Source organism: Manduca sexta, chromosome 21 (genome assembly GCF_014839805.1).
Source record: "Manduca sexta isolate Smith_Timp_Sample1 chromosome 21, JHU_Msex_v1.0, whole genome shotgun sequence".
Classification (NCBI taxonomy): Eukaryota; Metazoa; Arthropoda; class Insecta; order Lepidoptera; family Sphingidae; genus Manduca; species Manduca sexta.
In genome coordinates, this window is record NC_051135.1 from 11,772,427 (window position 1) to 11,795,053 (window position 22,627).

General features: G+C 34.1%; 4 protein-coding genes across 4 annotated transcripts; 1 reads left to right on the top strand and 3 right to left on the bottom strand.

The window, feature by feature from the left end:
• Nucleotides 1–3,056: 3,056 nt before the first annotated feature.
• LOC115440164 (RING finger and transmembrane domain-containing protein 2) lies at nucleotides 3,057–9,760 on the bottom strand. The gene is made up of 6 exons (XM_030164356.2): nucleotides 9,449–9,760; nucleotides 8,448–8,789; nucleotides 7,517–7,671; nucleotides 7,070–7,337; nucleotides 6,586–6,801; nucleotides 3,057–6,249 (listed from the first exon to the last, which is right to left on the bottom strand). Exons 1-6 carry the CDS (start codon nucleotides 9,641–9,643, stop codon nucleotides 6,016–6,018), a joined length of 1,410 nt encoding a protein of 469 aa, XP_030020216.1. The 5' UTR covers nucleotides 9,644–9,760; the 3' UTR covers nucleotides 3,057–6,015.
• A 1,181-nt stretch (nucleotides 9,761–10,941) lies between these two features.
• LOC115440177 lies at nucleotides 10,942–14,740 on the bottom strand. Its single transcript, XM_030164374.2, has 3 exons — nucleotides 14,312–14,740; nucleotides 13,500–13,782; nucleotides 10,942–12,120 (listed from the first exon to the last, which is right to left on the bottom strand). Exons 1-3 carry the CDS (start codon nucleotides 14,477–14,479, stop codon nucleotides 11,327–11,329), a joined length of 1,245 nt encoding a protein of 414 aa, XP_030020234.1. The 5' UTR covers nucleotides 14,480–14,740; the 3' UTR covers nucleotides 10,942–11,326.
• Nucleotides 14,741–15,085: 345 nt separating this feature from the next.
• LOC115440165 (ADP-ribosylation factor-like protein 6-interacting protein 4) lies at nucleotides 15,086–16,747 on the top strand. Its single transcript, XM_030164358.2, has 3 exons — nucleotides 15,086–15,525; nucleotides 15,876–15,981; nucleotides 16,490–16,747. The coding sequence occupies exons 1-3, from the start codon at nucleotides 15,195–15,197 to the stop codon at nucleotides 16,617–16,619; spliced, it is 567 nt and encodes a 188-aa protein (XP_030020218.2). The 5' UTR covers nucleotides 15,086–15,194; the 3' UTR covers nucleotides 16,620–16,747.
• A 308-nt stretch (nucleotides 16,748–17,055) lies between these two features.
• Nucleotides 17,056–22,218, bottom strand: LOC115440166 (thioredoxin domain-containing protein 5 homolog). The gene is made up of 8 exons (XM_030164359.2): nucleotides 21,908–22,218; nucleotides 20,770–20,906; nucleotides 20,100–20,218; nucleotides 19,416–19,553; nucleotides 18,980–19,135; nucleotides 18,310–18,500; nucleotides 17,657–17,783; nucleotides 17,056–17,269 (listed from the first exon to the last, which is right to left on the bottom strand). Exons 1-8 carry the CDS (start codon nucleotides 22,054–22,056, stop codon nucleotides 17,090–17,092), a joined length of 1,197 nt encoding a protein of 398 aa, XP_030020219.1. The 5' UTR covers nucleotides 22,057–22,218; the 3' UTR covers nucleotides 17,056–17,089.
• Between the last annotated feature and the right edge of the window lie 409 nt (nucleotides 22,219–22,627).

The following is a 22,627-nucleotide window of genomic DNA, read 5'->3' on the forward strand; positions in this document are numbered from 1 at the left end:
GCTAAGCATGAATATTTGCGTTTTAGCACTCGTTAGACTGTATCGGTGGCGTAGTTGAATTACGGTACGACTACAATGCTGGGTCTAGGGTTCGAACCGTGGGTTGGGCTGGGTTGGTTTGGTGATCTTGGGTTTTCCACTCAGTATCAGCCCGGAGTCAGTAATTTGTGCCCGATATGGCGACAGACTCCCCCTTATATCATGGGATGGAAGACGCGTAGCGAAACATGGGTGCACAAGTTGCGCCTCTGCCTACCCCTTTAGCGATAAAAGGGCTAAGTAATTGTGTAGGATACGTAGTTATAGTAAAATATTGTTTAAACGGAATATCGTAGGGTTTAAAAAAAAACTAACCGTATGAACATTGGACGCGTGTGAACTTGGAACAGTAAATCGTGTATTCCTAGATAGAACAATAACTAAAAATGTATGGGGATCGGCAGCACGTGTTCTCACCCTTACTCGAAAAGAATAATTGGCGCAATTTATGCGTGACATTCTTGTTTGTTTACGCCAGGGGCTACCGCCGTATCAGCCGTATTTACGGGGCCCCCAACCTTTAGGAGCCCCTCTTAGCCCATACCTACATTAAACTAAGCAGGCGCCCAAAAGGTTGCACATAGGGCATGGCAAACTACGCTACCCGTTTTCGCCCCGATGGCTCCTATTACTCGCCTCTTACTACCAGCGGCGCATACCGTGGTGGAATCATTCAAACGATCACCATCTACGGATTGGATGCATATTGCACCTTAAGTTATTTTACTAAACTCCATCGATGTTACGTTACAAAAAAAAATATGACTTCGGTACAGCTTTTCCAACATGATGGTTTCTTTAAAGAATAATATAATAATTATTTATTTATTTTATATAACGTGCACAGCAAAACACAGTCATTTGGTGCAAGCAATACATTACCATAGATATGTTCAGGACATTATATACGAATCCTGATTATCAGAGTATTTCGGAAGAATTACAAAGATATATGAAGTCTCAAGTCTGCATTTGATTACTACCTATGTGTTGGACGAGGATGAGCGCGCCATCCACACTCTCACACTTGCGTCGCCTCGCATTGCCTCTAAGAGCGTAGATCTAGGGTCACATGCCACACAAAAAGTGTGAAATTTAAAAGCTATGGTTACCAGATACAATAAAAAATTGGTCACCAGTAATTAATATTTATTTCAGTGTTTTAAATACAAACAAAACGATAATATCGTATAAGATTAACAAAAAATATATAAATCATTTCATAAAAACAGACAAAGACGCTTTTACACGTGATATTTCTCACACAACAGAGACGAGAATATTTCGAAAAATGCTCAAAGTTACTATTTTTAGTTGATCACGCTTAATCGCTTATAACAATAAAATAGTCGAAAGGAAAGACTCAATCAAGTCCAATTAGCAGTTACATTAATATTTGTGTTAATCTGTGTCCAAAGGCGCCTTACTTAGTGCCTTAAAACAAAACATAGCTACATTAACAGAGTTGTCTATCGCCACTCAACACATTTGAAAAATAAAATCGATAATAATGGCATAGTCCAATTAAGGCACTAAACTGTCGGCCATGTGCAGTGCAGGTAGAGGAGTATTGTGCATTTTTAGTTGAGTTAAACTTGTAGTACAAACACACCGAGCCGCGTCGCGCATTGCCTGTGTTATGCAGGTACATAACAGGCTCAAATAGGTGTAAAATCTACACAGACGTTGCAATTAGTTCCTATTTACGTTTTTTTTTTACTATTGTATTTAGCAGCTCTCAAATAATAACCTTAAAATATTTGATGGTTTTACACTAACTTTTGTAAACCTATCCACTAACAACAGCTACCAGCCACCAAAAATAATTCTCTGCTAAAAGATGGGGTCTAAACTACCAGTTTTAACAGTAAATACACATAGTTGGCAAAAGTGTTTTGTGCAAAGTCTAACGCGCTATATCATTATTTATAACTTTTGGAGCAGAACTTCATGAATGTAGCCATATTCTTTTTTAAGACACTAAGTCGCATTTGGTTACAGGCGTTAACGCTATTGTTGTGCATTTGGAGCACGAGCATAATAAGATTGCCTCTATGGTACGAGAAACTCTTTCTGTGTAGTCCCGGCTTTATTTTCTCTGCAGATGTAATTATTTCGTAGTGGTTATATTCTTTGTTTTTTACAGAGTTGAAATTCACAATAAATTTTCTTTGCTTACCTTTACAAACAAAATATTTTAGGTATTAAACATTTTAAAAACAACAAAGTTACCTTACGCTATTCGTCTAAATGCACAATATTAATGGAATTAATGGTGATAATAGCGGAAATGCTAATTCAAGTAATTCAATTCTCATATTTTTAGGGAATTATAAAATTTTTAACCAACTTCCAAAAGTGGAGTGGATTGATCGAAGTTTTATAAAATGAAAATATCTCAGCAACTCATTTGGCATACAGCACATAAAAGTTAATATAAAACAAACGCAAAGGTATTTGAATTTACTGACAAAATATAAAGACACGTCTATATATTTCTAAATATTTACGTGTTAAATATTTTATATGCGCTTAAAACGCAATTTCAATATTGTCAATTAATTGTAATTTTATTCTACAAAATGCTGTTAAACATTAAGCAATAGGTACGCGGTTATATATATCTAAGAAAACGTATTAAACAATATCTTACAATATTTACAAAAACAATAATGTCCCAAAAATATAGATTATTCTAATATATTAATGTACTTAATATCATTTAATAAGATATAGGGACCACCATTACTGAAACAAATAATATCTACCAGAAATACGTAAGCATGACAGCCGCTTAAAAACGAACATGAAATCCCACTGTGAGTATATTTGCTTGCAAATATGTATCTTTAATGATTTAACAATAACACATTACGAGACGTAGAGCTCTATGTACTGTGATTATATAAAATAAAACTTTACTCTCCGAATATAATATTCATGGAAATATAATATCTTAATGTGGAATATTCAGTTAATTTCGTTATTGTATGAAAAGTAACACAAAACTGTAACTGAATGAGGAATAATAATTTATTAAACATTTGCATATTTTCTAACGTGCAATAACAACATATCGGATAATATTCATAAAACGCATTAATTATTCGCATAAATGAAATATAATAACAGAATAGTCTTTTGATACATTTTTTAATAAAAAGAAACAGCTTTATCACATTATTCTTAGAACACTCTTAAAGTATATTATCCACTTACATATAGTTAATATTTGGCTTAAAAAATATTCTTATATTAGAAGCACAAAATTCGGGATAGACATTTTACAGTTAACAGCACTACAATTCTTTTTTATTTCTTTTTATCGTATTGTACTTTTTACAACATATAAGAATATCGTGATATCTCTAAATTATTTGAGCCTTTATAAGAAACATATAAATAGCTTTATGCTTAACATCTGATTCAAGAAACCTAATGCGTTAAATGATACCTGTTAATATGTAATAGAATTACAGGTTTTAATGGAAATATTGATGTATTTTTATAATCAATCGAATGTTTTCATACCCTACCGTACCTGTAGTTCTTAAAGTAGGATCCACATAGGCTGTTGACTAGCGAGAGACAATGCCTCGCCAGTCAACACAATTATACAGGCCTGGTCGACACCAAAACACAGACTGATCCAGGAACGCGACACACGTCTTGACTATGACAAAAAAATAATGAAAAATAGACTCGACAATCGCACACATAAATCTGATAAAAGCATCACTGAACGAGAAGAGTATAGCTGAGAAACAACGTTCATATTTTATTGGAAAATAAGATGCAATGTAGTCTATTATGTACATGTTTTAATTAACATATTTACAATATAACATATAACATAGTTACACCGCATTATTCCTACCTAGGCCGTATTATATTTGGAAAGGTAAATGTTATTGTAGATAGTTTTATGATTTATTAATATTTTAAGCCAATTTTATACATTTTTTTTACAATTTTATAGTCAAATTTACTTACAAAAATTTAGTAATTAGTTTCTAGTTTGTCTGGTTCTTATTGTTTTTTTTTTCATGTACTACTACTTGAAATCCATTATAAGTAATTAATAAATATTTGCCACAATAAAAGTAATTTTTAATCATCTTTACCATAATTTTAGCACTGAGATGCAGGCAAAGTGCAGAGAAATCACACCATTAATAAATAATTTGTGTTTTCACCACCTTACTTATAAATATTATAATCATTGTCTTACCTAATCGCTATAATGTTATTTTTTTTTCAGTTTATTTATTTTGTACAGAAAGAGACAGTATTTAAAATATTAGACAAAGTTATTTCGTTTAGAAACTTGTTACTTTACATTAAGAGCCTTAAGAATGATAGAATTATCATCGATTATTCAAAATACCAACAACAATTATAATTTAAAGGCTATAACAACATTTCTTACGTCCATTCATATTAATAGCAATCCACAACCAACTACGATTGATTCACATTCAATTCATTCACCGGCCTACCTACAATTTCAAATATATACTTAATTATACAAAGAAATCTGCAGTGAATTATTTAAGCGTTTCTTGGAAATAAATGTCTAAATACTAGATGTAAAAAATACATATAATATATCGATAAAAAGAACCACCGTTATTCGATAAATGATGATTAAATAGATGATAGCTTAATTAAATAATGCATATAAGGAATGTTCAAACAACTATACCTTAAAAAATATTCACGATATTTAAAATTATTAACTTTTCATAAACTTATACGCAAAGTATTGCTATAGAAATTACGAATAAGAAAATAAAACAATACCTTCTATAGGACGGGTTATTTTGCATTACAAAATGATTTGCATCTAATCAGAACTAATTTGGAAAATCTTTTTTTTATATGCAAAAGAATGATAAATTACGATCAATATTTTATCTTTCGACATAGATACTCAATTAAATTTAACGGTTAGCACAGTGTAGGCGAAACATAATATCGATAAACATGGCAAAATTCATCCTCCATACTTCAAAATTGTACCGACGTATAAGATGAACCGGTTGATTGGCCATACTGTAGTTATCATTAACGTAGACCTTCGCACCTCTCCAAGCTCTTCATCCTGTCACTAACAAGCCATAGATGTCTAGCACTTACGCGCCAATAAGCATGTCACCAATTAAACATTTCAATAATTAGCATTCTGCACAGATTAAGGATCATCGATGCTCTATATGCTTCCTATAATATCTATTTCGATACTTTTTATTCAGTGCTCTTGATCTTACCTACGTTTTTGTCCAACTAGAAATCCTAATTCTCATAAACCGACACTAACCCTAAAAAAAACAATTTATTGCTTCAATAACGCTATAGCAACAGACGGTTAATCAGAGAGCTACACGTCTTCTAGCAAATTCGAACATTTTTATTTAACGTAAACAGATTGTAGCCGCATAAGAATAGAGTTATAATACAGCACGCTTTTATAAAATATTTATATAACTGTCAACAGTCGCACACGTGGATACTAACGGACTGCTGATGATCGCGGACTATAAATGCCTCTTTCTGTCGATCTAGCTCACGAGTCACGCCCTCTTTTATAGCTATCTTGTTATATGCTGTAGCATGGAAGTTATAATATTCTAGAAACTAAAACATTAAACATTATTTCTTCAAGAGAACTTATATAAAATAAATTGAAATTGTATTTATTTATTAAATATAAATTTTTGTAAACTTTTTTAATATCGATAGTGTGACACTACATTGTCGATGAAGTTATCCTAAATTATTGACAAACGCTATACTACAAACCCACTTTGGAATTTTTAACCGACGAATCCAAGTCTTTCGTTATCACTATAATCTTACAATATTAAACAAACTAGTACACTATGCACGCAACAAAGCTTACTTCGACAATCATTCCACCACGTTCCTTACATTCCAGTCATAGCTAGCAAAACCATTTAAACCGTATGTTTACAGTCAGTGCAGTTGAAAGTTGTATGTAGTGGAGCCATCCCTCCAGGTGGGCTCGTCTGCTACTTTGGCCCGACATAGAGGACAGGTGTGCTCCCTGTCGAGCCAGGCGGATATGCAAAGCTCACAGAAAATGTGACTGCACCCGAGCCGCACAGGTGTAGTATAATCGTCATGACATATCGGGCAGGAGTCACCTGCTGACAGCAACTGTTCGCCGGTGGGTTTGGTGCCGAGATTCTGTAAATAATACAAATGTTTATGAATAAATATGAATGATGTTAGATGTAAATGCACAAGCCGGTGGAGAGGTTGAGATGAATTGTCCCTGATTAGTATTATTATTTTATCTCGAAAACAGTGCTTAGTGGGGAAAAACAAAAAAAAACCTTTATGCAGGGAAAATTATTTTAATCGGATGGAGCTGGATTCTATACATAATAACTTTTATCAATGAATACCTTTATACACTTGTTAATACTACTGAGGCTATCAAAAGTTGCAGTTTGATAATTGCTTTTAGATTATGCTACACAGACACCTAAATTTCAAAGTCCAGAAGTGTAAATCACTCACCACACTCTGTAGCAGGGTCCAGGTTGCATTCTTTACAAGCCTAAGCCTGACCAGAATTTCCACCACCTTAGCAATTAAGTAAACCGATGTGAGGAACATGCCGACCATCTTCTCGGAGCCCTCGTACGATTGCATCAGAAAGAATATCCACGGCTGTATCGTTATGAACGAGCGGTACAGTTGCGACACAGCTTCCGTAAATAAATACACTTTGCCCTGGAATAAATGTTATTTCAAATTTTATACTCCTGTGATCGGTTGCACAATTCATACATTATTAAAAAAAGGATATTTGAATATTTTTTTAATGTTACAAAACTATATAGTAATTTAAAAAAAAATAATGTTATGTAAACTATTATTTTGCGTCAGTGCAATACAAAGTTAATCAGATTCAAGTACAAGCAAAATTGAGAATCACATCTCTGACTTGCGAGAATATTATCTCGTGTGAACCAAGCTTAACTTTCATAGAAACACTCACCCGTTTCTGGAAAGGCAATATACACGCCGGCATTATCGTGACTAGTATCTTGATATCCACTGTGATAATCTTCACAATCAAATCAGTGAGCACCACAAGCCACAGTAACTCCGATATATCAAGTTCTGTGTAGTTAGGGAACATTATCACGTTAGGTAACAGCTTACCATGGCCAAATAGACAGTGTACTGTTATAATGCACACTATGGTGAAGAATAGTTCACTGAATAACGAGAATATACTCCTATTCATCTGCTTGCCATGTTCTCTGAAATTGTGGGAAAAAGTATGATAAGAAAGGTAAATGCAATTGTACACTGAAACTATGCAACTATGCAATTGTGCTACTTAGTGACAGAAACATTAGTCATTAGCTCAATGCTGAAAATACATTCTCATGTATCGAAAAGCATATTTAAAATCTTTCAACTAACAATGTTTACGCACCTTCTAACAAGGCTGTTGGAGTGTATGAATGTACAAAACAGTATAATGAATGTGAATATTCCCTCACGGCAGTCATACATGAACTTTATGAACAGAAGGAAGTAGAAAGGAGCATAACGTATCAGGAAATTTAATGTCGCCCTAACATCCACCACCTGAAACAGATATATGGAAATATATCAAAATACACATACAATTTTACAACTCCTTTGTTGAACTCTTATCCATTTAACACACATCTACGCCTCTTATCCTAGCGGAGGTAGGCAGAGGCGTAATTAGCGCATCAAATTTTTGCCTTGTATATTTCATCTCATAATGTGACAATGGGATGAGCTTATTGGCATATTGAAAATAAAAATTATACCAGATACTTTGGTCTACATGGAAATCGAACCCGAGACCTCAGAGTGTGCATGCTATAAAATTGGTTAGGTGAGGTCGCCAAGGCAATTTATTGCACTAAGCTGTTGGGTGCTAAAATTAGACATGGATTGGTTGATCGTGCCAGTTACAGATTCGCGATTATATTGTGGCCATTTTATTGTAATATCACTACTGTATCACTACAAAAAGCCACTGAGGGCTACCTCCCTAAGAGTTATAAAAATACAGTATCTATCTATATATATAAAAATGATTCCCTATTTCCCTTGGTCACGCCATCACGCGCAAACGGCTGGAGCGATTTCACAATTTTTTTTTGTGTTTGTTATTGTCAGGAGAAGGTTCTTATGAAAGAAAAATTATAAAAAAATGCGTGGATAATAAGAAAAACTGTAAATTGTTTGAAATAACTGTCAGCGATTGACAGAATGCGTGCTGCAAATTCATAGCTAAGACGGGAAGTCTGTCGGGTCAGCTAGTACTGAACAATTATAGTTATTTTCCATATTATTTATATACAAAACATTAAAGAAATAAAATTTACCTGCTGGCTCCCGTCATCACTTTGGCTATCATTATCAACATTATCCCTTATATTGTTATTATTGGCTGGATTTACTGATACATTGATCTCTGGATGTTCTGTTTCTTGATCTGATAAATTTGAGTTATTCGAGGCACTGTTACTCATAGCATTGCCTGCAGACTGTGTTCTTTGCACAGGAGGTGGAACTCTATCAGTCACAATGTATGTCTGGGCATTAGGGCCCAGGTTAACGTGGGCTATGGAGCTCTGTGGCCTCTGGAGGCCCAGCTCCACAATTTGATGGGTGCCCGGTGGATTTCTCGGTAACCATGTGGGTAATGATAGCCTGGCATTGTTGCCCTGCAAAATTATTATTTTTAGATTATATAATTCTTTTTATACAAATTAATGCTATTTGGATTCATTCTAGAAGACACATACTACCTAGAAGATACCTATAATTTTGTGGTTGTATTAGAAACCAATCAATTATAACCTAGTATTTTGACAGCAATGAGGCAGTGCATTTCTAAGTACATCAAAATTAATTCTGTAATTACTTTTATTGTTTTGTATATTATTTATATCCCGTTTTCTTATTTAGTATGGAAATCATTTCAGATTCAAATTACAAATCTTCAGCTGTAATAATTATTGTTTCAAATAGTAACAAACTACATATTGTTGCATATCATTAAAAATCCTACAGACTTGTATGCCTTTTAATTCATATCTAAGACAATCTACACACAATTAAGTAGAATTATTAAAATAAACCTTTTTTTATAGTAACTAATCTTTATGTTATGAAATCTAAATGTATGAAAAATGTATGTAAATCATTTTTATAGAATTAATGAATAGTATTATTAAAGGCAGCGAGTCGGTATCTACTTGAAATGTCATTACAACGTGAGTTACTATCATTTATCACTTCGGAAGACCATGACTAATACAAATTGCAAAAAAGCATTGCAATCACAACACATCATAAATAGCCATTAAAATTATATAATTACCATCCGTGCATGTTCTACAAGTGGCCTAATCTCTCTAAATACACTGTTTAGTCGGTCTCCAAGGCCTAGGTTATTCCTATTAGGTGCCGCAGGCCTGGTTACGGAGTCACCTCTCTGAAGATTGTTATGCCTCGGTGTAACCTCTTCGGCCTCCTCTTCCTCAATTTCCACCGTTACATGGTTCAGCTGAGCCATGATTTACGTAATACTAAACAAAAAATAAACCAAAACACTATTTTTTAATGAAAAAAGACCATTACAAATATTTATGAAAGCTGAAGGTCAGCACTTTGACAGATGTGACATTTGCGTATTGCGTTCGGAAATCGGAATGGATGTTTCTTTTCAAATGGGATATTGATACATAAATACAGAATAACTGAAATTACCTCAAGAAAACAGGTTTTATTCCACTAAATTTGAGCTCATACATTTTACTAACAAATAACAATATCGCTATAGTATACTTATCGGATACTAATTAATTTTTCTTTAATATTTTTAAGAATTTATACTAAGATAGCCCTTGTGCTATGACACTATGTGTGAATCCCCCCTAGCCGAATTGTGGCCACGGCGGTACATCTTATCTAGATCTGCCAAGTACGCAGGAGATATAATATTGCACAAATGCACACAGCAAAACAATCTGACATGACTGGAAGAAGATGAAGCGCATGACCAACGCCTTTACGTGATTTTCGAGATAAGGGGAATATGGCTATGGGCTCTTTTTTCCGCACTTAGCCCGTAAAGTAGTCGGGACCATTGTGCGTGAGGTAATCACAGGTATCACATCTCCAACTTTCTGACTTCGAGCTGCGAATGAGTAATTTTTTATGATGATAAAATTCAGTCATAATTGTTTTTGGCCCGAGCCGGGATTCGAACCCAGGACCTAAGCGCCGTAGTCATACTCGGATCACATACAAATTACAACTACGCCACCAAGGCAGTCTAAGCAGTCAGACATGTGTTGGAGTTTTGCAACAGCTTCGTCGTATTTCGGAATAAGAACCGCTAGGTCCAAACTTCAAATTCCAGTATCGATTCGATTTTTTTCAGGTTTTTCAATCGATAGATAGGTAGGTATTATAAAAGACACGTTTCTATTACATAAGGATTATCGTAATTTCAGTGAACAACTTACATACACTAAGTAGTTACCACTTTCCCAGCACTGCCCATTGCCTAACGTAACCTAACCGATGTAGTACCTCCTTAACGTATATAGGTATATACATACGTGCATAGGTTTATGTTTTGATATATTTTGCCAGTGCTATAAAAAGAGAATTATAATTAAGAATTATATAAAGAGTATATATGGAAAGTGCTATATTATAAGTCTAATTGGTCAGTGCAGTTTGATCAGTATTGTAGATTGTATGAAATTTATATTTCATTTTGCTAATTGTTACCACGGAGCATTGCAGTAGTATTCATAACATTAAAATACTGTGAAATTGTAAGCATGTAAAAATAAAACAACCTTTATTACCGTCAATAATTTAATCTTTTGCTTTATTAATAGTCAATAGACCGCAATAAATTTCTAGCTGTCGATAAGATGAGCAATTAACACCTACGGTTTACGATACAACACGTGTTACGATTAATCTCATATAGACATACGTAAATTGTCTGTACGTAAATTCAGTCTTTAATTAGGCTCCACGCCGCCGCACGTCCACAACGGCTTCCATCGAATCCCGACGTTGTAACTAATACAAACGAATTTTACACGACTAAAACTGCTATTTGTGCTTAAATTATAATAAAAACAAAAAGTTATCTATATTGGACTGCTTCGTTAATAATAAAGAACGGTTGATTTGAATTCAGCACGCTCTTGGCACATGTTCGTTTTGTACATTTTCACGCTTCGGTGTCGGGCTTGAGAGCGAGCACGCCTTGTGCGTAAAGGTCTCGGACCGCTTCCAGGAGACGCCTCTCAGCTCTGGGGTCCCCTAGAGCCACGTCAACACTGCCTGCGCACAGCAACAGCGCCCTCAGCGCCGCTCGAGGCCAATCCGGTTTTAGGCCGCGTCGCACTACTGCTCCAGCGGCTTCGGCCCCCAATCTCGCACATTCGGCCTCCAACCGATCTCCGTATTCCTCAATAAATGTATCACCTACATTTCTTCTTAATTCAGGTGTTAGTGACGACAGCAGAAGTAGCGCTACATCGTCCATTGGTCTTCCGAGAGACACCATTTGCCAATCGAGGGCAATACATTCACTCTCTCCATCTATTTCCCGGAAAAGAAGATTGCCGCTCCAGAAATCAGCGTGGGCCAGGGGCGCTGGTTCAGCTGGTCTCAGTAGAGTGCCAAGTAATGATGGTGCACGAGCACTCAGGGCTGATACAGCAGCGGCTTCTTCGGTACAGTCGGGACGACCGCGCAGAAAAGCTTCCAGTTGGGGAAGGCCTCGTCTCACCAGACGAAGATACCCTGCGGCTGCCCTTTCACAAGGGAACAGAAAGTCGAAACGTTGGTCTAGCGGCCCTTCTCTTTCACGAAGTGCAAGAGAGAGGGCGTGTAGCCGAGCTGCGGCATACAGCGCTGCTTTTGCACGATCAGCTGTTAAACCATCGGCGAAGTCCGCAGTCTCGTATCCGGCGGCTGTTACATCTTCGAGGACGAGTTCGCTGTCACCTCCTATTTCATCTGTAAAGAAATTAATTTTAATACTCTCGGATAATGCACATCTGTACAACATAATAATATATTTGTAATGTCTTATCTATATTTGTGTACTTCCTTATTAAAAAAAGAGATGTATGCCTATAGGATATTATTTAAGTACACAATTTGCAATTCTATGAATGTAATCCAACGTCATATTTGTTTAGTTTGGCTTTATCAACTAACAATCGTGACCGTTTCCTTTGAGACGTTTTGATTTTCCGGCCATCACTGTTCATAATCTGCCATTTAAAACGAATTTTATTATTCTTATTAGAAACCGAGTTGTAAGTTATAGCACAGCACATACAAGTCACTACTGATTCACGTCTCATAATCCATAGAAATTTATATAATTAATCAAGGCACGTCCTCGCCTTCTGATTAGCAATAGTCACGCGCCATTTGGCATTCAGTTTGCATTAAATGCCATTTTAATGATCCCATTTAAGACATGAAAGTAAATGCTTGCTTTTATATTCTGGGGTCGTATGTACATGACCTGATTTCGGAACTGCGACAAAAGAATCTGGAAAACAGGTCATGTGACGAACCCGCAATAGAGGTGAAAAGTCAAGTGGCGCCGAGTTGGAGTAGTAGTTAATCATAATGGAATAAAAGTCGTTATTCTTTGTCTTGTTTGAATGACGCTAATCTTCTTAATTAAAAAAGATGCGCGAATTTGCCGATATTGTTTTTATTACAAAAAATCGGTATCACATTGGCATGACGGTTCAATTTCTCTTTGCTGTAGCACTTGTTAGTAATCAATTTTGAACAGTGAAATTTTTAATTGATTAGCTTTTTTTTTAAATTTATGCACCTTATAAGATACTGCTTCCAAACCCCGAGTGGACGATATGCGAAGCGTAAATTTAAGTATTCCGTCATATTGTACATATCTGTATATAGAGGTTCTTAATTCTGCGTCAGTTATCGTAAAAGACCTTGGCGGGAAGACAAAAATAAATTTGAGTCAATGACTGGACATCCGCGACACGAACTGCATACAAACAACCGACTAGACACATTGCCTAAGCACGGTTCGATCTCTTACAAATGAAAACTATGGGAATTTATACACTCAAACATGATTCAATAATGACCAGTCACATACTGTGTACACTGTTATTTATTGATTCTTTGTGAATATTGATATGTTAATACTTTAGCTTAGTAATGAATAGCTTTATGTTTACTCTTGACATACCATCATGAATACATTAGGTTCGAAAAACTGGTATCTTCTTTTACAGTATTTATTTTATACTAAGTATGTACCTACTTACATTTTTATTACTCTGTACGATTTCGATAATACATAGAAATCAATTATATAAAAATAGATGTATAATCCCTACCTGGCAGTCTAGCTTTAACGCATCTTGGTATAGGCAGCCCACATCCAGGGCCTAAGGCATCTTCGGCCAGTTTGTTGAGGACCGGCGCCAGTTCCGTGTAGAACAGAATTTCTCTGGTATCAAACTGGGCTTCTGCCACAAAAAGCCTGCCAAATGGGTCTCTAGGCGGCAGTTTGACAACAAGTGGTAAGGCTCGGCGTTCACCGTTGCTCTCGTAGCGCACTGTTACTGCGAGGACCCTGCTTAGGGCCCCTGCGACCCCCGCACGTGACTCCACGCGAACCTATTGGATTATATTTTATGTTTAGTAATTGAAGAATTTATAGTAACAGCATGTTCGCTGCGTAAACATTTGAATAGTCCAGTAGATGGATACCTATCTATAGTATATCCAAGTGTTGTCTATATTTAAATTGGGAAAACAATGTTTTTATTATATGAAAATTGTTTTGTATTTAGGGAATTAAGAAAAACATTTTCTTTGTAATATAAAATATATGGTTATTATATATCTATTACATTAATTGATGATTTGGAGTTGTAATATAAAAAAAACGCTATTTACAAATCAATAAAAAAGTTAATAAAATCTAAGTTCACCTCAAAAAATCTATAGGTAAAGAATAAGTCGAAGCGCTATTTAAAATAGATAAATTTTCACGGTATCAACGATCAGTGCTACTGAATAATACGTTACAGTTTCTAATTTCCTAATTATCTACTACAAGTGATTAAAGAAGTGAGTTTAATGATCACTTAGTATAATAATAATGTATTGTTAAATATGGATATTAAGGCAGATATTACAATACCTCACTGGCGCCGACCACGCCCGCACCCGAAAGTAGTTCCCTAGCCCATTCTTCAGTGAGAGCGGCATCCGCGTCAGGCTCTGGGCCTGGTTCGCAGTCGGATTCCTCGCTGCCGCTGCTCGGCGCCTCCGACACCGCCGTACTATCCGGCCCACCGGCCTGCATCATACGCACTATGTAATATGCGACGCAACTACTCCTGACGACTAATACGACGCCCAACTAAGTGTACATTTCGTTCGCCGGTGATATCTAATTTATAAATTTATTTAACAAAGTATTTCTGCAGAGGGCGCACTGAAAGCAACTAGATGCCCCTGGGGCTGTCTCCGCCGCGGCGTGTCACGCATGCGTGGAATTGTCTCAATTATTCATCGGGTCTCCCTCGACTTGCTATTCGTCGTCGGATCACGAATTCAGCTATGCTATGTAGATAATTAGTATTCTATTGTATGCAACTACATATAATAGTAATTTCTCGTGACATAAACTAATATTATAAGTAACAACATTTTTAATCACCTATTGCTTTCCATTCATGAATCATTCTAAAAACATAATATTATCATGTTTTACCACTTTGCCATCGGTAGCTACGCAAAATGAACTGAAGATGTAATAAATAAATTAAAATTACAGGTTGTTCACATATATAGTTATAATATATATTAATTCTATAAAAAAAATCCTTCCAGTGAAAAGGAAATTCTGAGAGGAAAATACAGTTCTGAAGTTACTCATCATAATTGTCAAACTCAAGTGACATATCGGGCAATTTTTCTATTGGTCTCTAATTCTATATTCTAGTAGTGCACAGCACGCAAGAAGCATTACTGAAACTAAAATAATCAATGTCAAGTATTGCTGGATAAAATCTAACAATATGGGGAAAGAAAAGGCGAAAAAACGACGGAAGTCGGAATCGGAAGACAGCTCCGGTTCGACAAGCTCAGACTCGGAAAAAGAAAAAAAGAAATTGAAAAAACTAAAGAAAAAGCTTAAGAAGGAGCAAAAGAAGACTGAAAAGGTTTTGAAAAGGAGACTGAAAGAGGAAAAGAGACGGCTGAAGAGGAAACGCAAGGAAAAAATCGAAAACCGCAAGAGTGACAGTGGTAGCAGCAGTGGTAGTGGTAGTGGTAATGGGAGTGCCAGCGGCAGTGGCGAAGAGAACAGTGACAGAAATGAACAACAACCATCCACCGATATTCCTCTTGGTACGTAAATGAAAATATATTGTGATAATTGAATGAGAGACAAAATAAAAATACAGTTATTCATAAGAAAAATTTCTTTCTACAGTTCAAATATTTATTTAATTGTCTCTCGTAATTTACAAGTTGTCGATAATGTCTAATACACCTGATATTTCTATGAATATCGTAGTATATTATCAATTAATATTTTATCTTTGGGGGCTTACATTGAAAATAAATTAATTATTCAATAATCATTTTGGATTCTATCAAAGCTTGCTAGGTGGCGGTGCTTATAATTTAGCTAACATTTGCCTACAGTTACAGACTTATAAAACGAAACAGTAAAAACAAATAAACTGTAATTTCAGAATTAATGGAAAAGTCTAAGGCAATGGCTCCAATGACCAAGGAAGAGTGGGAGAAAAGGCAGAGTGTTGTTAGAAGAGTGCTAGATGAGGAGACGGGCCGCCACAGGTTATCCTATCATTCTGAATGTTACGCACTCAGGTCATTCGCTTTTGGCAGCTTGAGAACTTACTAACATTGTTAAATAGCTGATATTTGAGGAACATTTACAGGTCCTACTAGATTGTTTTGTAGGGCATACTAACATGTTTTTGTTTAATTTAGGCAAAGGGAACAGTGTTTTAATATAGACAAATAAGTTAATTAATGGAACACTTCAAGAAATTTACTTCCTCATAAATAAAATAATGAGTTTTTTATGTAATGAAAGCATCATCGTATAATGATACTCATAATATATGAACATAGGATACATATTGTGTATAATATACTACTAAAACATCCCCAAAGGTCTATGCATCATACATTATTAAAATTCCCTTATAACTGTTACTAACCCCATAAGCACTGGCAATTCCTATATACATGGAGATTCTTTCATCTAAACTGTATCATTGAAATGCCACTGCTTAAAATAAGACAACATTGCTGTCTCTCAGTTGTGGCTTGTTTTCAGATTAATAAAGGGAGATGGTGAGGTTATCGAGGAAATTGTCTCCAGAGAGCGTCACAGGCAGATCAACAGGCAGGCGACACAAGCAGATGGAGCATTCTACCAGGGCGTAATGAACAAGAATGGTTCATAATTGTTTTGTTTTATTTCATGAGCTATTTTAGACAGCACCTAAAAATCAAGTCACTAAGTTTTTGATTGTGCTTGTAAGTTCAAATATGACTATAGTCTAAAATTATTTAATAAAGGTAAGGTTATTGATTTTGTTGTTTTATTGTATCTGTTACTTAACACATGTGGAATGGTATCTAAAGGTTTAACAAGCAAGCTTCCCTTTATTGAGCCTATTTCTGCCAGATATTCTGAAAGTTATTCCCAATATTATTTTGATACTAAGCTATGACCTATGAGATGATGATTCATTAATCAATCAATCTCATTTTGAATTTAGAACATGTACTAAATTATCTCTTTCCTTTATTGTAATCTTTACTCTTAGAACCTACTTCAATTATAAACTAATAGAGTATTGACACTGATCGGAATACAGTAAAGTGCAACAAAACAAATATAAATAAACAATAATTTATTTAATACATTATCCTACAATTCGTCTTTGGTTTTTAAAATGTCATCATCTTCTTCTTCTATTCTGGGTATTTTGACTGTATCTTCTAGATGTTCGGTCACTAGGCTAATTAAGCTCTCTAATGGTTGTCCGCCATGTTCCATGCTTACAATCTTCTTCTGTTTGTAAAGAATTAATGTTGGCAAGCCATTGATCTGCACAGGATGGTAAATAGAAATATTATTAGAAAACAGATTGTAAATAACAGCCAAAATCAATAAACGATCGTAATTACTTCCTTTGTGTCGCCAATTAAAATTGACCAATTAGAATTCAAAATATTTATTACGATTGATTTAATCTCAGGATAAAATTAATCAGAAAGTTAATATAATATTGGTGCATTTGTTTTCTGTAGCATTCTTATTTCAATAATGTATTTCGTTCTTAATTTCTGCGATTAAGTAGTAATTTTATTTCTCTAATAAAAAGTTAAGTTGCTAGAAAAGGTACCTAGTTTCATATCAATAATTTATTGTTGCATTAGCCAAACCATTTTATGATCGTGGTTGCATTTAACATAATATTATTTCAATATCTACCTTTTCCATCTCGCAAATTGGTTTTGATTGAACGCAATCAACATCCGCAATCAAAACACGAGTCTCATTTTGAAATTTCTCGCCCAATTTCATCCACAATGGACTCAATTGCATACAATGTGCACACCTGTAAAATAACTTTTGTTACTGCATTGTATTACGTTCGTATTAATTACATACTTATTATTCACCAATAAATTAAATTAAATGTAGGTTGAAATATTTTTTACTATCAAATTGTATCCATACCGTTTGTATTTCTTATAAAAACAAATTTAGGCAACTTATCTACTACACATTTTTTTAAAATAAACATGTGTAGTTAATGTTGAAAGTAGAAGGAAAGTTATTCATAGACGTTATTTATCTAAGGACAAAGCATTGCTGTGATAATAAGTCTGTTTCTCAGCTTTGTTTATCTGACAGCTCGATGTTTGTTCAGCTTTGTTTATCTGACAGCCAACTAGTTCAAGTTGTATCTCAATATGAGCCAATCACAACGGCCCAGTGTCTACGCACTGCGAAAGCTGCCATGCCGTCGACACTGAGTAATAGACTTATCTACTGTTGCAAGGATAGAGCTTAGATAAATAAAGTTCATGAATAAGGGGGATTGTTTATAATGTTAGCAAGTTTTCATAAAGTGTATTAACCAAGGTGCAAAGAAATTGATGAATACAAGCTCCTTCTCTAAGAATGTTTCGAATGTTTCCTCTGATATCCGAGCGACTGGTAACGCTTTCTTCTTCTTCATAAATTTATCCGGATCATGGTTCTCTGTGAGGAGCATCGTGTCTACGTATGCTTTAAGGTTCTCAAGACTATCACCTTCAGCGATACCCATCTGTAAAATAAATATTGATATAGGTATTTTTATGTGCAGTTACTGTACGCTACAACCGCATATACACTCACAAACGCATAAAAACATTAGATTTAGCTCTTATCGTAACAAGAATTAATTTGTAATAATCAATCAGTTCCAAAAAAAAAAATTGATCCTTCGAGCCGGATTCTTTCATGAAATGTCTAGTGTCTAAGTGTGATCATGTTATTAATTAATAGAATCAAAGCAATACCAATAATATTTCGTAAGTATATCAAACTTTCTTAATATGCCTAATTTCACAGTATATAGGCAAGAAAATAAAAGGCTTAATAAGTTAGTGTTAAGCACGATCTTGGCGAAACACACCATTGCATCTCATAGCTATCTCATTGCCTCCATAATTAAGCTCCAAAAATGTTTACTGCCATCTATACGAGCCTATAATCATCGTTAAAGCATTACTAACATGATATGATATTTATGTACGAACTTACAACTCTTCCATTAACAATCCACATGAGGTAAGGATATTGTTTGATGTCGAAATTCTTGCAAGTGATATCGCTGTCCATGCAGTTCACCTTGCCGATCTGCAGGTAATCATTGTGCGCGTAATGCACCGCCAGTTGGGCCCATATCGGCGCCAGTTTCTGAATTACAAACGATGGGTAAAATAGGGATAAAATATCTTAAAATACATTTAAAAAGTAAGAAATTCATACTTATTATTGAGTTAGTAAGTAAAATAGTTTTGAAAGTTTGTCTGTTTTAATTGTTTAGAAATAACTTAGATGAGAATCAAAATAGTCATCAAGCAACATATACAAGCCTAAACAAGTACCATTCTAATATGACTATTTGGCTTATGCGAATTTTAAGTCGACTAATTATATTTTTTGTACTTAAAGGATTAGTAAGTACTCTTTTTACCTGTGACGATTTGCACCACGGTGCGTAGAACATAACAAAATGCTGTCCCTTAGACAATGACTTCTCAATGTTTAGGTCGTTGAGGTATGCCATGCCGCTGTACACTTTAACTTCACTAGTTTGTTTGTCTTCTCTGCCCTGAAATTACATTTTACAATCTATTTATATTATGTATGTTGGGCCATTTTGGATGTATTTATAAAATAAAGTGTCTGGTTTTTTTTTTCAACAATCAAAGATATATTTTTTTTTGTTCTAATACGATTTTATAGTAAGATTAGGGTATGCAGTTTTTTATGTCGATATTTTTTATCGCCGCTGCACGCCTTCTCTAAGACTAATTTTAATAAATTAGGGAATTATAAAATTGTGCTTATATTGTTATTAATACTCTTTATAATTATAATTCTCTTTCATGATTAGACTTTCATATTTTTTTCCACCAGGCATTTCAAATGTGGGTAATATTAGACGAGATTAACAATAATATGTAAATGTCGACGGTCCCTACGTAAAGTATTGAATCTGCAAAATGTAATTTTGTAAATTACTTTACGTAGGGACTGTCGATGTGTAAAATAAGTATGTATACTGGGATGGAATACACATGGAGAAAAGTTGTGCTAATAAAAGGTGTGAATGTGTGTGTAATATAATTATAATCCACCTACTTTAAATTCTTACCTCTGTTTTCATTGTGAATACTTCACTTAAAAACAGTGTCAGTGAAGGCAAATCTCTGGTCCCTTTATACTCCACTGGTGTGAATGTGTTCTTGTGGAAATACAGTAATGTTGGATATCCTGCAAACATGACAAATTCTTATGATTTAATTAAAAATAAAAAAAATCACAATGCTTGATTTCCTTTTTTAAATGGGTCATATAATTTAATTATTTTATTTTTATTTAATGACACACCAGCAGCATATGCATTAATAAATTACAAATAACATTATTATACAAAAACAATTCCGATGCACATGCCCATTAAAGGTATGTACAACATTCACACAGTACGAGTAACAATTATGATACAATTTTATAAGGCAGACACTAAAGAGAGTAATTTAAAAAAAAAAAAAACAAAATTAAAAATATGTAGCGGTGTAAAGGTTAACGCCACTATAAAGGAACAGATGGTTACGTTCCTCTATGGAAGGGGAAGATTCCCAGTCAGGCAGATGTTGCGCCTGACCGGCCGTAATAATAATGCTGTAGCTCCGCTACAAATACTATAAAATTAAGAGAAAAAAATTATGATAATGAAAATAGAATATTTCACAAACACTAAACAGAATCTTTAATAATTTTCCAAAAACATAATAATTTAATTATAATAGTTTATAAATTACCTGTAATATCATTATCATGACACAACTTAGCATGCAATGTGCAATCAATCTGTGCTATGGCGAATTTAGAGTCTTTTGTGTTCACAAGCTCCGCCAACTCGGACCAGGTCGGGTGGAACTCTGTACAGTGGCGACACCTACAAGCAGTTTCATACCATCATTAGAAAGTGTATACAGGACCCAATAGCAACCGTTTCCACAGAAATATAGTATGTCCTTATAACCAAATACCAAACAATATTTCGTATTTCAAAGTGTTGGATGGTGTTTCTACTGTTTATTGGCGGTTGTATCGCTTACCGTCAGGCAAACGTCATGCTTGTCTCGACATTCACAGCAATCAAAAAACTATATAAGTATTTAGTAATACTAGTAATTAGTTTTAGTAATAAAATTTACCATGAAATATATACTGTAGGTATTGTGTTTTGTTTTCTTCACTGAATGTGAATTAATTTAAGAAGCATGTCAATTTACAGTGTATACTTACCAACTGGCAAACTGTGTAAACTTTACAATTTCCAAGTGATATGTACATATTATATGAAATGTTTTTAAAGAAAAGATGAAAATGATGATACTCTAGAAAAAGATAAAGCAAGATGACATTCATCTAAATAAATCATTGATAAGACTACTCATAATCACTATATTGAAGTAAAGTTTGTGCAATTGTTTGTAGGAAGTATTGCTAGAACTAACAAAGGAATATAAAAACTATTTTACTTACAGAAAGGTACATTTTTTTTAAATACCACAGGACATTATTTTATATTAACTCAAAGAGCATTACAACTATTGACCTAATTCAGAATAACTCTCATATAGATGAAACAAAAGCCAGTGTTAGAAAAAAAGACAAATTGTGTTCCATTTTCAAATTTCCTAAATGAACTGGAAAAGTACAATGGCATCTTGGGAATACTATATTAAATTATTTTGGCATATTATAGCAAAGTGAACAGTGAAAATATCTCTAACAATGCCATACTAATTACATATTACCCAGTACGCTGTAAGGTAAATGTGACTTGATAAAAGTCAAGGATGTCATTCAATTACGTTTATTTTTATAAGAATATACAGCAATATTGGTTCGTACTAATCAAATATGAAGTTTCGCGCGTGTTTCACTTACCAGGGAGCATAAAACATGATAAAATTTCCATCCATTTCCTCGATCTGATACTTAAAATTACTGGGGTTGTATTCGTATACAAAATTGTCTTCGGGAGCCACAAAATAAAATAATAATAATAAATAAAAATTTATTGATCTTAGAATCATTTTGGTTTCTTTGATTATTCTAACTTCACTTTTTTGATATTAACTATTCAAGTTTTCTTATTTTAATTACATGCACTTATTTTTATATTTCACACTTATAACTCCTCTGTTACGTTATCAATAATATAACCTGAACATAATCAAATACTTGATCGAAGTGAAATGAAGACATTTCAAAATCCCATTATTAACATTCTCATTTAGGGTGCTTCCACACAGTAGATACAAAGAGTGATTGTGTGTCACAATATGAATATCCCGATATTTTTTTACATTTGCTACATTGTGTTGCAATTTTTTACAGGTTGCTTGACAAGTATTATTATATAGTAATTATTTGTATTTTTATATACTCCCTGCCATCATGAAGATCAAAATGATGAAAATACCTACTGATAAACAAATTGTGTTATTACAAATTATGTGGATGCACCTTTATCTTATATTGTCAAATAAAAATTGTCAGGTAAAAAAATTATTAACGATTTATATTTTAAATAATTTAAAAATAATAATATGGGATCACAATATTATTTAAAATATGGATTACTTTAAAATATATTTTTTTTAA